This window comes from Lampris incognitus, chromosome 1 (genome assembly GCF_029633865.1).
Source record: "Lampris incognitus isolate fLamInc1 chromosome 1, fLamInc1.hap2, whole genome shotgun sequence".
In the NCBI taxonomy this organism is placed as follows: Eukaryota; Metazoa; Chordata; class Actinopteri; order Lampriformes; family Lampridae; genus Lampris; species Lampris incognitus.
The window spans coordinates 143,667,941-143,682,026 of record NC_079211.1 but is presented as its reverse complement, the minus strand read 5'-3'; the positions used below and the strand labels follow the sequence as shown (position 1 = coordinate 143,682,026).

Below are 14,086 nucleotides of genomic sequence, written 5' to 3'. Positions count from 1 at the left end.
TAAATTGGTCATAATGGCCAAATCAATACTACAACAAGCTTTGAAATTCTGTAGTATGTTCCTGACAATAGGCAAAAGCTTCATTATGTTAAAATTATACTGAGGAAGAAAAAAATAAGTCCAATCACTTGTCTACAACATTTCCTTCGATCAAATTGCTTAAGTGGTTTGATATTTACGACAGAATCAATCTAGATATCCTTCGCAACATCATTCACTTTAGGTGCAATAATATTAAAAAAATATTTCAGTTGATTTGTCACAGTCATAACACATGGAATATTGCCTATATCTACTGATAACTTAAGTGCATGCTTACAAGAGCCACCTGCTCCTTGATGCTGTTTCAACAAAACACCACAAGGTGATGACATTTCCCTAAATATACTAAATACATGTTAATAATAGCGTTCACAACAGCTTAATATCTACTAAGCCATTATGAAACATTACCACGTGTATAATAACTAAATAGCCCATTGTCGGCAGGCAACTATCTGTCCTACCTGCTATTTCCTGCAGCCGATCTTCATCCATGTTGGGGTCAAAGTCACTGCCCAGTACATCTGTGCTCCAGGTCTCACTGACAGTCTCAGAGATGTCCCGGTCATCCGTCAGGCCCATCATATCTCTGATCTCAAACTTGCGCAGTTTATCGTCCAGATTGTCCTGAGTGGTAGCTGAAAGAACAATGGGCATGGGATTGTAAGTGAGTTTGATTTCATCTCAATTAAAATGCATCAAACAGCTGTAGGAACAACAATTTACCACCCCCACAAAATCAAATACACACACCCTGCTCATGCTCCAGCAGCTGCAGAGCCTCCACCCCATTGCTCCCAGAAGGTCCGGCTCCAAGCTCAGAGACAGACTCTCCTTCTAGGTCCAGAGACGATACAGAATTGGAGCGGTTGGACGGGCCTGGTTAAAAAATAAAGTCATACTAGTCACTTCGTATTATTTTCCCTTTGTAAAGCCAAATAATAATGTCACTCTACAGACAAAGAACACCATGCAGTTGTATATTATTTTCAGTTAGTTTCTTTTTAATCATGATGTGTGTCTTTGCAGCCTGACCCTCTGAGATGCCTTCCAGGTTGTCACTGCAGAGGGAGAAGCGCAGGGTTTTGTCTGGTTTGCCATGCAGCTTAGTGTCATCAGTGGGAGCGTCCCCCTGGGACCCATCAGTCATCTGAAGGTTCAAGACCTACACCGCAGCAGAGGCACAGTATCATTGGTCACAAGCAAACCTACAATAAATGCGCATTAAGTAACAGTGCATGATGTTAAACGTCTGTTACCATCACATTTTTACTAGCTTTATTTGTGTGATGTTGTAACTGTGTCTTATGAGAGAGGAGTGAATAAAGCTGGAGTCCAGTCAGTGTGAGATGATTTTTACATTAGAGTCAAGGTTTCTGTTCAGTTTTACAGCACTGCAAAAGCAGATACAAAGCACCAATAAAAGGTCCAACACCAGCTCTTTTTTTTCCACCATGATTTTATGACACCAACTTTATCACATCATGCACTCTCCTGCCAATGGGTGCATTAATTTAAGTCCCATTACCTCATTCTCTGACATCATCCCAGGGACCGTCTGAGGGCCTGTTCCTAGTGAGATCACCAGCACCTCTTCTGGCATCACCTCCTGTAGGGACTCTTGGGAGCTGGCCTCTGTCTCCCCCTCCTGGGCTATGTTGGTACGGCTGCGGCTGCGAGCGGTTGCTAGGAGAACATGAGAGCAATAGGGAATTAGTGTTGGCTCGTGTTATTCTGTTTTGCATCTTCTGAATGTAGCCATCACAAACTACTAAATCTGAAGCGCAACAGTCTAATATGTGATGTCATATAAATAGTAACTGCTGATGATAATCAGAGTGACTTTGTAGAATAGCACGGATCAAGTCATGTTTTTGGTAAATCCTTGTGATTTTGTACAGTGGCGTAGATTGGCAGGTGGGACAAACCCCTCTCTTGTTTCTTGCCAAGAGAGATCATAGTCAAGAGTTGTCTAGTCAAGACTGAATTTCCTTGTGGTATAAAAGGAATGTATTTTATACCTAAAATGGCAGTTCTATCTGACAACCATAGCTGCATAGTCAACAGCTTTACCGACATACGTAGATATATATACCTATAACAGGATATTGAATGCTTTACTCAGAGGGCCTACATTATTTTACCATTCCAAATGAACTCTTACTGATGTACAGAGGATAGATTTGGCACATAGTTTTAGCCCTCCCCCCCAAAAAAAAATAAAAAATTAAGATCTGACATCTGAATGCATTTCATATTATGTAATTTGTAGTATCAAATGACCTATTTTCACGACATTTAAAGGATCACAAACATGCCACAGTGAATCATTTTCTAAACCACAATCAGGGCATAATATACATTATGCCATTCTATTAAGGGGTCCCAACGTAATCCGTGACACTACAGCATGACCCTGCCGAGCGGCATGGAGTCAGGAAACGTTTGTTTCCTCTGTAGGATGTCATCAAAACAAAAGAAACACAAAAAATAAATGTCGTACCAAAGCGATGCGTTGTGATGGTTCTGTGCTAGTGCAGAATGGCCAGCACCGAATCAATCCAATCGCCCTTTAAGGTGAAGGAAAATATTCATCCCCACTACCACTGGAATTCAGAGTGACTACACTTCTTACTGAATGTGAGCGGTGTTTTTCCTATGTAATGCCTTTACAAATGCAACAGCGGTGACCCAGTGGTTTTAGGAGCACAACAATGAACCTTTCATGAACAAAACAGGATCCAGTTTAGCATACGTAGGAGATTGTGAAGTGGTACGTGAGGTCGTTTCGTCAAACGCTTTCATACAGAACAGATGCGTGGCCCTAAGGATTCCGCACTGCATACCTTTAAGTCTTGCTCTCAAGATGAGGGTATCGCAAGGCAGATCAACGCTATACCATGAAAAGCACCCCACACTGTACGTCGCATCATTACATTATCATTAAGGGACACTTTCAGACTGGTGTTTCCTTTGTTTCCACAATACCCCACATAAAGACCAACAGGAGCTAAATTAGGTACAGTTTTTCCACTCTACCTGGAAATGAGCAGCCATATCCCGCTGAATGAGGAAGCAGGGGGAAAAAAGAAAGAAAACTTAGGAAACCAAGTAAATTGAAAACATGGGTGGAAGCAGGGTGGAGGGCAAAGCACGCATGGTGAAAACACGTGTGCACTGTTAGGCTAGCGGCGGTGAATGTAACGCGACTTTGGCTTGATGCTGAGATGAGCGTTACCTAACACATCACTCAGTGAAACACAGACACATGGTTTAGTTCTCTCTAGCCCCAGTAAAGGCTACCCACCAAAAGGGGTTACTAATGGAATGTGGGCAGACAGAGTGGTAGTTGTGGGGTCCCAGGATGTTATGGCTGCTAAGTGTTGTCCTGGTCATTCATTGGCAGCAGAGGAGGAAAATGAGGAAGAAAAAATTGAAAGTTGCAGAACACAGAACCGGTCTCAAACTCCGATACATTTTCATAAGTATCACAAGTCATGCTTTTAAGTACACAAGTCATATTTATAGGAGAAAGTACAGTAAAAGTGGTTCATTTCTAACTGAGGGAGAGTTGCTACGGCATCATTTATCTTGGAAATGCTAATGAAGGTAGTCTATGCACCTTTCCATCCATTCCAATTAAAGTGAGCTCATTTATATTTGGCAATTTAATTGGTTGTCATTTCTGAATGGAGCTCCAATACAAACCCCGCTAATTAGCTTTATAATAAGCTGAAAAGAAGCTCATTAGTGCTGGAAAAGCATAAGCCTCTAACTAGCCATCACCATTCAACCACATGTGTTTATCTTTCCCTATTAAAGGAAATAGTAACAGTTCTACATAGGGCTGGGCAATATGGTCAAAATCAAATATCATGATATTTTTGACCAAATACCTCGATATTGATATTTTGACGATACTGTACACATTACTATTGGTGCTCTCCAAATATTTACACGACATTTTTGAAAAGAACTCATTAGTAATGTGGATATGATGCCCAAACAGGTAGAGACAAATAACATAACAGCTAGAACTGTCTAATAAGTTAAAAAAAATTGCATCTCTTTACTGTAATGGAGCCTTTAAAGCCAGGAAAAGACAATACATATGTAATATTACAATACCCAAAATCCCAGATGATATCCAGTTTATATCACAGTATCGATATATTGCCAAGCCCTACCTATAGGGAGTCTGTTCTTCTTGTTGGCAGGGGTAGTAGCTGGGGAGAGCTGGGGGGTGTTGGAGGGTGTGAGCTCCAGACTGTTGCTCTTCACTGTTCGGGACTGGGGCACATTGCCCAGCAGGTTCTCCAAAGCCATGTGCTCCTCCTCTCGTAGGTGGTCTCCTGCCGTCACACTCCGCACAAAGTCAACCTGTGGGCCACATGGAAGACACCATTTCAAAGCCCTTAGTCAGGGTTCTTGCCCATTCTCAATCTTGAAATTCCAGACTTTTTCAAAACATCTTGCAGACTTGGAGATGCGGTACTTTCCCCTAACAGCTACAGCTGTGGTACTCAGCCATGTGCCAGGGAGGGCTGAGAATATATGCAAATTTTCATTCCAACCAGACTCCACACCAGTTTATTTCATGGATTAGTTCTTCCTCTTTGGTTGAAGGTGTGCTAATCAGTGAAATCAGCTGGTGGGGAATCTGATTAGACTGAAAACCTGCATACTCTTGGCCCTCCATTGCACATGGTTAATTACCACTGAGCTATATATATATATATATATTTTATTTTTTAAATAATTCGGAATTGGGGCTTGTTGTTGTGTCCGTTGTGCCATACATGGGTTTAATTAACTATTGGTGCTCTGTAATTCCATTTTCATCTCTGTATAACTTAATTAAGAAAAGTAATTTACAAATAAAGATGTTATCTAATAAGAAGTTATCTAATAAGTCTGGGCACTTACACTCAGAATAAAAGACAAATAATTCAATTATAAAAATATATGGGCACTTCATTGAGGATAATGTTCATTTTTCCCCAACCAAATATTGAGAAACCTTTTTCAGTTAACCTGTCTGATGAGTAAATAAACTGGAAAAATCTGTCTCACTTTCGATCGAGCTAGCTGTGTCGTTTCTCTGGGTGGGTATTGTAAGAATTTTATTGATACTACTAGTCATCAATACTTTGATACTCTTAGTTTGTTCCGATTATTTTGCACAAAATAAAAACAATTTTACTAAGAAAAGAATCCACGCTGGTTTATTATTCTCTAGCTGATAGTAAAAAGGGCCTTTGGGCTTGGCTAGTAGATGGAGGGGAGGTGTGCTCGGTCATGGCGGCCGTAGCATGAGCCTGACAATCTACAAAAAGTTGTCACATTTTCAAAAAATATTCATAACTAAACAAATAGCTTAGTGGTTAGCTGTCTGTTATTAGCATGTTCTTAATCATTAGCTAATAGTTTGACAGTGTTTCCCAAATCCAGCCCTCAAGGAACCCCCGTCCCACATAGATAGGCCTACTACTACTTACCCAACCAATCACATCACTTATGTCAGGTGATCATCAGATCATACACAAAAGGTTTTGACTGAATAAGTAAAAGCAGGCCATCCTATGCAGAGTTATAATGAAAATCCACAGAACAGGGGGGTCCTTCAGGACTGGGCTGGGAAACACTGGAACAAACTCCATATCTGTGACTCTCGTACAGCATACCTGGTGGATGAAAAAGATGGGACTGCCAAGGGACGGACTGCAAGCAACAGTCAGAAACTGCACATTTTTACAGATTTATTTTATGCTCGGTCAAGATGTTTGGATACGTTGTTCATATTGCCTCCCTTACTTCCAAGGGTTTTATGGCACTTGTGGTGACGAGGAGTGTTGTTGTTGACGCAGATAAAGTGTAATGAGACTTAAGAGTAGCTGGTGTCGCCGCCATGATGAAAAAAACAAGTCAAGTTGTATGCGAGAGCACAGCCCCATGCCTCACTCAAAGATGATGAGTGAGAGAGACAGACAGCAAAATAAGGAGGGAGAGAGGGGGGGAGAGAGAGAGAGAGAGAGAGAGAGAGAGAGAGAGAGAGAGAGAGAGAGAGAGAGAGAGCAGCATTATGATTGCTACATTTCCATTAATTCCATCCATCCATCCATTATCTGAACCGCTTATCCTGCTCTCAGGGTCGCGGGGATGCTGGAGCCTATTCCAGCAGCCATTGGGCAGCAGGCAGGGAGACACCCTGGACAGGCCGCCAGACCATCACACAGGGCTGACATACACACACACACACACACACGCACACATTCACACCTGGGGGCAATTTAGTACGGCCAATTCACCTGACCTACACGTCTTTGGACTGTGGGAGGAAACCGGAGCTCCCGGAGAAAACCCACGCAGACATGGGGAGAACATGCAAACTCCACACAGAGGACGACCAGGAACGACCCCCAAGGTTGGACTACCCCGGGGCTCGAACCCAGGACCTTCTTGCTGTAAGGCAACCACGCTAACCACTGCGCCACCATGCTGCCTCCATTAATTCCTTGAAAACCATATTTGCCGCTACAGAAAACCTCACTCTGCAATTTCTCCAGAACCTATATACACAACTGATAAGAAAGGACCTTATCAATGTCCTGTTTTTTTTGGTTTTTTTTATGGGGGGGGGGGTTCCTCCTTTCTCTCCCCAATTGTACCCGGCCAATCACCCCACTCTTCCGAGCTGTCCTGGTTGTTGATCCACCCCCACTGACGATCTGGGGAGGGCTGCAGACTACCACATGCCTCCTCCGATACATGTGGAGTCGCCAGCCGCTTCTTTTCACCTGACAGTGAGGAGTTACACCAGGGGGACATAGTGTGTGGGAGGATCACGCTATTCCCCCCAGTTCCCCCTCCTCCCCGAACAGGCACCCCGACCGACCAGACGAGATGCTAGCGCAGCGACCAGGACACACACCCACATCCAGCTTCCCACCCAAAGACACAGCCAGTTGTGTCTGTAGGGACGCCCGACCAAGCCGGAGGTAACACGGGGATTCGAACCGGCGATCCCCATGTTGGTAGGCAATGGAAAAGACCACTACACTCTCCGGACGCCCCTAATGTCCCGAGTTTAACTAATTTTGAACAAGTTCCCATTTAAAACCAGGTTGATGGGACTGTTCCTAGTTTCAGAACATCTTTGTTATTGGGTCAGTGCTGCTGTAGCTTCCCAGACAGTAAAACTGCACATATGAACATGAAAGGAAGACAAACTTCCAAGGCCACATGCGGCAACCAATTATTGTGAAAACGCTGATAGTTTTTCAAAAACAATGACTTAAACTGAAATCTGGGATTTAACCTCAAATCTGGACAACATTTGTTTCTCCATACTATTACTCACATTTCTCTGGTAATGTCTGAACCTTTTCAGACCAGGAAGTTAAGAAAATCGTTCTACTTCACGCTTTGCAGACCTACACAACTCAACCACGTTTGGTTCAACCATTATTTTACACATTTTTTTAGTCTTTGAGGAATAGCAGCATTCTGATCGGAAGAAGGGTGTGAGCTGTCTGACCAGTTTGGGCTTTCCACACCCTGTGACACTGGAAATTTAGCCTGGCGTTGGTTTAAAATATTGATAAGAGTCACTCATAAATTAACACAGTACCCTTAACATAATAACATTCCCTGCAATAGATGCTGAAATCAAATCAGTTTTAGGTCGACTTTCTATATTTTAACTCAGACAAACTTCTGTTGGGACGGATCATGAATAGTTTATAAGCTCAGCGGGCATAAAATGACACGGGGTATGTGATGTGTCTAATTATTCAAAGGACACTCGTCATTTTCAAAGAGGACTTTTTTTTTAGATGAGAAAAAGAGAACAAATCTCTCTGACCAAGGCACTCCATGTAATTAAAAATGTCTTTATTGAAACTTAGACATATCCAAAAAGGACCTAAAAATGCCCATGTGTAGCGGCTTGGGCCTTCTTCAGGGCATAGTGAGACAAAACAAGAGTGAATGGTTTTTGTGCAGGCACGGAGCACAGGTGTTAGTTGCTTGATTGGATCTGAAACAACCAATTACTAAGACCCGCCCCTCACACAGATCATAGAGAGCAATCATATGGCAAACACAGTTCATTGTAAAAAGAAAACAAAAACACAGAGTAAGTGTACACACACCCACAACTATATCACAATAAAGGTACATGTTCACAGTGACTCAGAAAAACAGTAGACTATAAATTAGACATTTTTACAAAAAAGGCCTATAGTCTATCTCCTTGTTCAAACCTGGATATTCCATTGCCTTAAAATTCCAGATCCAAAAAGTTTCCTGCTGCAGCAACTTTTTCCAATCGATCCCCCCCCACGTACAGATTTCTTTCTCATCTCAATACCCTTGACTCTTAAGGATGAAGGGTTGCTATGGTGCATTTCTCTCTAGTGTTTGGCCATTGCATAATCTTCATTGTTGATCCTTATTGCATATTTGTGTTCAGAAAAACGTTCTTTTAATTTCCTCTTTGTCCTACTTACATAAAAGCACCCACATGGGCACTGTAGGCGATATACAACAAACTCAGAATTACAATTAATAAAGCCATTGGTTTTGTATTCTTTTTGGGTTTTCAGGTCAAGGAATGTCTTGCACTGAATGACACCCACACAGTGTTTACATGACCTGCACTTATAAGTTCCCCAAAGGTCTTTATGCAACCATGTTTTTTCTTTTGAGCCTGGCAGGTAACTCCTGACAAGTTTGTCTTTTATAGAAGGTGCTTTTCTGAACACTGTCATAGCTGGATTTGGGAAAATTTCCTTTAGAAGTGGATCACTGTTAATCATTTTCCAATTGGACCTGATTATTTGTTTCATCCCGGAGGCATAGCAGCTGTATTGTGTGATGAAGCATGGTCTGGGATTGTTTTTAACCATATTAGTTTTCTTCTTTTTCTTTAACAGGTCAGACCGATTTTGAGACTGGGCTTTTTTTTACTGCACCATCAATCAAAATTGGGGAATAACCCCTTTCACAAAATCTCAATTTCATGTCTTTGGCCTGTTTTTCAAAATCCGAAACTACTAACCATGGACCAAAAAGCACCCAACAAATATATTACTTAACTACAGAGAGGACTAAGCACGCCGCTGACTCCAAACATATGCCGGACTTTTTTTTATCATTTATCTGTAACCTATGACTCATAAGCACAGATCCAGTTGAAATACTTTATTGAAAATTTAAATCTTTTTAAATGTTGGGATATTTGATAATGATTTCATGCAAAATCATTAAAAAAATTCATGCATCATTGCAAAGATATAATGTATAAATAAGATATAAATATTTTGCATAATTCACTAATCAATGGAATCACAAACCTACCAGTGCAAGTAGCTGATTATGTGTCATATAGACCACAGTCCTGCTGAGGCCTTCGAGTAGGTTCATCGAGGACATGGGCGGAGTCTCAACTGGTCGTCCTCCAATCACCACATCGAGAAAGGCTGCCACACAACTCTGGAGAAAGAGTCAGAAAGGCAAGTAAGCACAAAAAGAAATGAATATATGACACTTGTGCTATAATCCATGGGTATTCAACTAAAATTGCTCGAGGTCCAGTAAGTCTACCATCCTCCCCTGCTGAGGTCCAAACAATTAGATTAGACTAAAAAAAAAAAGTGGCGGCTGGTGCTAAAATTTGGGGGGGGGGGCGAAATTTACCTTGGCGCAGCACACCTGACAGCTGCTTTAATGTCCACAGTTATTAAGGAGGACAATGCAGCCTATAGATTTTATCAGGGTTCGTAGACAGTGGATGATTGACAAGTCAAGATGAGGCGTCATGGTGGGTGTGAACATGATTGACAGCCACGAGAACGGTCTAATCACATTAGATCAAAACACATGAAAACAATACCAATTCGCTGCCAATAAAAGTGGGAGTGTCTGGAGTGCACAGAACTGTGCCCCCTGGAAAACCTGAAGAAACCAATCAGACAGCAGCCTCAGGCCACCTGCTCGCCTAAAGTTTGAGGGCTTACCAAATACCATTTGGAACCAATATTTAATGCTGCTGACAGGCGCTCACAGACTGAAAACACTTTTATTTCACAATTATTTGCATTATGCAACTAAATTATATTTAACATGTTTACGTAGATTTTCATCTCTTGATATGTGAAGGGGCGGCGCCCCAGAGCCCTGTACTGGCCAGCCGCTGCTGAAAGAAATCAATTTAGTTAACATTTCTATTGAACGTCTTTATGCATGCTCAATAACCCAGGTAAGGAAATCACAAAAAGTTGAATCAGTTCTCATTTTGCAGTAGCATGGTTTTGGCAAGACATTCCTACTCCTTAAAAAAAGGTATCAGTTTTTGAACACTGCTCTCTTCTGTCCTCCAGGTTGATTTGGTAAAGATGCAAAATCATTCATAAAAATTCATAAACTTTTTCCGCATCCTTACCTCAAATTGCTGCTGGTTAAGTTTCTTCGACGTGTCTGTGTAGCTTCGTAATGGTGTTTAATATTTCCACTTCTGACAACTGCAACAGACTCCCGAGTAAATGAGGCACACCAGTCTCGTAGAGCTCTTTGCAGGAAGAATAAATGCATACTTTCCTGCCCAGTCATCTCGGAAGACTCGGTTTTTTCACCGTCAGTTTTTCTAATTTTTGATAAATGCCATCTTTTTTCAATCATTAAGTTACATCTGCCTGTGTGCCTTAGTCTGCTCGCTTCTTTACCTGAACTTAGTGTACGTCGCAACCTATAGTAGCAACTGTGCTGTTTATAAGGGTGAGGATACCTGCAGTCAGTTGAGACTGAAAAAAAGTCACTTAGATGAGTGATGAGACATTTCTCTCAATAAACGTTGTGTCCAGATGAACTGATTCAACTTTCTGTGATCTTCTTACCTGGATTATTGAGCATTTGTACGTGAGTACGAGCGAAAAGCACGCAAGATGGCAGACTACAGAAGCCACCTGAGATTCAGCCTCAGGTGCAGACAGAACAGGATTACACCCTAAGAGCCTGCAAATGAAATCTTCGGTCAAGGGCTACTGAGCTAACAAGATCCTCTGGAAGGCACAGAGCCAGCTGTTGAACAAACGGGTGAGACGAACTAATTTTACCATCAATGCTTTGAAAGCCAAAGAGCAGATCCAACAGAGACTCACATCGTGTCTAGATGAGACCACTTTCCAACATGTGTTTGAGTTCACGGAGAAGGCTCGTCTAGCACAACATGGAAAGTCGAAAACCAGGCAGCAAAAGAAATTCGACCTACTTGCTGCAAGCCAGAGACATTGGCAGACAACGGACGGCACTCTCAACGGCAGACAGAGAGACAGACGCCAGACACACACCAACGACGTGGACAAGTGGGTGAAACATCAGCAGAGATGAGAGGAATGCACTCAAAACTCTCAGTAAGGACGATAACATCATCATCCTTCCGGCGGACAAAGGCGGATGCACTGTTTTATTAAACCAGACAGACTATCATGAGTAAGTTATGATGTTACTTAGCGACATAAATACATTTATGAGCCCCTGAAACGAGAGCCACATCCTTGATAGGGAGGAACGCTGGTTTGAATGGGGAGTCAAAGAGGCCATCTATGTGAAGAGAGAACAACCATTCTTGAACCGGGCGGGGGGGGGGGGTGCCTAAGAGTATATCTGTTGCCATTTTACAATTCTGTGATTGCAACTATTCCCCGACCCTCTGTGAATAGTACACATGGCCATTGTAACTCTAGTTACAATGGCCATGTGGTCACGGCAATTTACATATGAAACCAATCGTTGGCTTCATCGTTATGCAACTATGCTGTTTATAGGGGTGGGGATATCTGCAGTCAGTTGAGACTCAAGAAGTCACTTAGATGAGTGATGAAACGTTTCTCTCAAGACACACTGTGTCCAGATGAACTGATTCAACTTTCTGTGACTATAGTAGCAACTCGTAGTCGTGGGACCCAGATGGCTCTAAGTCTCTTTAATGACAAAATAAAGAATACCCCCCCCCAATTAGGTCAAAAGGGTTCTCAGTCTGGACGGAAGCCTCCCGTGGTCTGGATTTGGACCAGAGTTGGTGACCACTGCTATAATCACTAAAGCATTAAAGTTGGTTGTTACAATTACAGCAAAGTAAGGCACTCACCTTGTCAAATTTGCACAAATTACTTTTTCGCCTTGGGTCTCCATCATCATCAGCCATTGCCAGTTGTTGCAAAAGTTGTCCTACCTGGAGGGCAAAAAAAAAAACCGATGCAATGACAATCTAGATTGCCAAGTGATATTCCTATAACAACACTTGCTCTGCCACTGACCTGCATAAGGTTGAAGCGGGCCACTTCGTTGATGGGGGCATCTGAGATGATACCGTACTGCTCTGGGCTTACTATAGCTGGGCAAATGAAGCAGGTCAGCAGCAGGTCAGTACACATAGTGCGCACCTCACCCACCTCTAGACCCTCCACGCACGACAGAGTCTTGTACATCTGGGAAACAATCCAACGCAGGCTGTGGGGAAAGCAGTAGGTGTTCTGCTTCAGGTAGCCAATAAACTTGTTAACCAGAGCCACCAGCTTGGCTTCATTTGCCTCCACTGCTGCCTGAACTCTTTGCCTGTAGCCCTCAGACCCCTTCTCCCCGAAGCGTTCCTGTTGGGCTGGTGTGAGACGCTCCGTCACCTTGGTTGGATCCGTCTCCAAGTGGTCTTCATCCTCCACCAACAGCTGCATGATTGGCTCGTGGAGGGTGGCGGTGAGGAAAAGCTTGGCTGAGAAAAGGCCCTCAGAGAAGAGCTTGAATAGAATGCTGAAGGCACAGGTTCCCCGCCGAAGCAGGCGCCGAGGATTGTCACTCTCCTTCAGCTCAAACTCTATCAAGTACCGCAACACCTGGGAGTTGACAAGTGTGAAAGATAAGTTCAGTCTTACTCAACTGGTTTCAGAGGTATGTTACTGACAGGCTACTGAAGATCCTTATTAGGTTCTAAAACATTATAGTAATATTCTTTTTTCTAGTAATTAGTATCATCAAAATAACTGTACCAGTTCCAGCTATTATCACCAGATCAGTAAAAATGGTTACCAGTATATATAATAAATTGCAACTTTATCATCACCCTCTACAAATGTCAAACTGAAATTACATTTTTAAAACTATAACTATTGCCCTCTAATCTTTGTACATAATGAATCATCCTCTTGCATTTGTCACAGCTGGGTTCCAAGCTAGCACAACTTCTAGCAAGCGTAAGTGGGGAAAAAAATCTATAAGAGGATAGAGTTTGACATAAAGCTTATTTTCTTCAAGGGGACATACCATTACACTATCTTAAATTCTAAATGAGCGGAGGGATGACTAACATTGGAAAGCAATATTAACACGATTACCCTTAACCATCAGAAGTGAAATGGTGGGGCAATCAAGTTATCCTGATCCAATCTCCTCTAAAGTTCTAGAATTTTAATACAAAACAATATATTGTGTTGTGCTACCAATTACTGCTTCCAGAAAATAACAAGGAATGACATTTCCTTTAAGATTGGTAACCACTATTAATTACTTTTTGTAGAACTCTGACTTTCTGTTGAGTGTGCATGTGTTTAGCATATATGTAACAGCAGAGACCTGTAGCAAGTAGCTCTCATCTTCCTGCATGATGCAGTTGCCATAAAGTGAAGTGAAGACTGTGTGAATAACCCCCTGGGTGTGTTCCTGGTTCAGCCTTTCTCCAGCCACCAGGCATGAAGCCACCAGTCTGGGGTTCTCCCTCATCCTGGCCAGGAACTCGCCATAGATGCTCTCCTGGAAGCCCAGGGTCTTGTAGCCATCAACAAACTGTGTGTCCTCCAGCACTTTGGCATGTTGGCAGCACTCAGCCGGAGAGGCCTCCGCACTGTGGGAAAGAGACATTTCATTATTAACAGAGCATAAGGCTCTAAAGAGCCCTGGAAGCAAGTTTTAACAGAGATGGATAAAGCCCAGGCTGATAATTGGTAATTAGACAAACAAGTAATTACACCACATGCTCTTTGACCAAAGAGTT

At 42.5% G+C, this 14,086-nt stretch overlaps 1 protein-coding gene across 2 annotated transcripts in view; it reads right to left on the bottom strand.

The window, feature by feature from the left end:
* Positions 1 to 14,086, bottom strand: part of gapvd1 (GTPase activating protein and VPS9 domains 1) — a 48,478-nt gene that overhangs the window by 20,359 nt on the left and 14,033 nt on the right. For both annotated transcript variants that reach the window (XM_056288453.1, XM_056288408.1), the window contains exons 3-11: positions 13,669 to 13,936; positions 12,360 to 12,932; positions 12,191 to 12,274; positions 9,403 to 9,537; positions 4,230 to 4,422; positions 1,571 to 1,728; positions 1,078 to 1,207; positions 796 to 921; positions 507 to 680 (exon numbers count right to left, since the gene is read on the bottom strand). In XM_056288453.1, the coding sequence (XP_056144428.1) occupies positions 507 to 680; positions 796 to 921; positions 1,078 to 1,207; positions 1,571 to 1,728; positions 4,230 to 4,422; positions 9,403 to 9,537; positions 12,191 to 12,274; positions 12,360 to 12,932; positions 13,669 to 13,936 (1,841 nt within the window). The remainder of the gene's footprint in view (positions 1 to 506; positions 681 to 795; positions 922 to 1,077; positions 1,208 to 1,570; positions 1,729 to 4,229; positions 4,423 to 9,402; positions 9,538 to 12,190; positions 12,275 to 12,359; positions 12,933 to 13,668; positions 13,937 to 14,086) is intronic.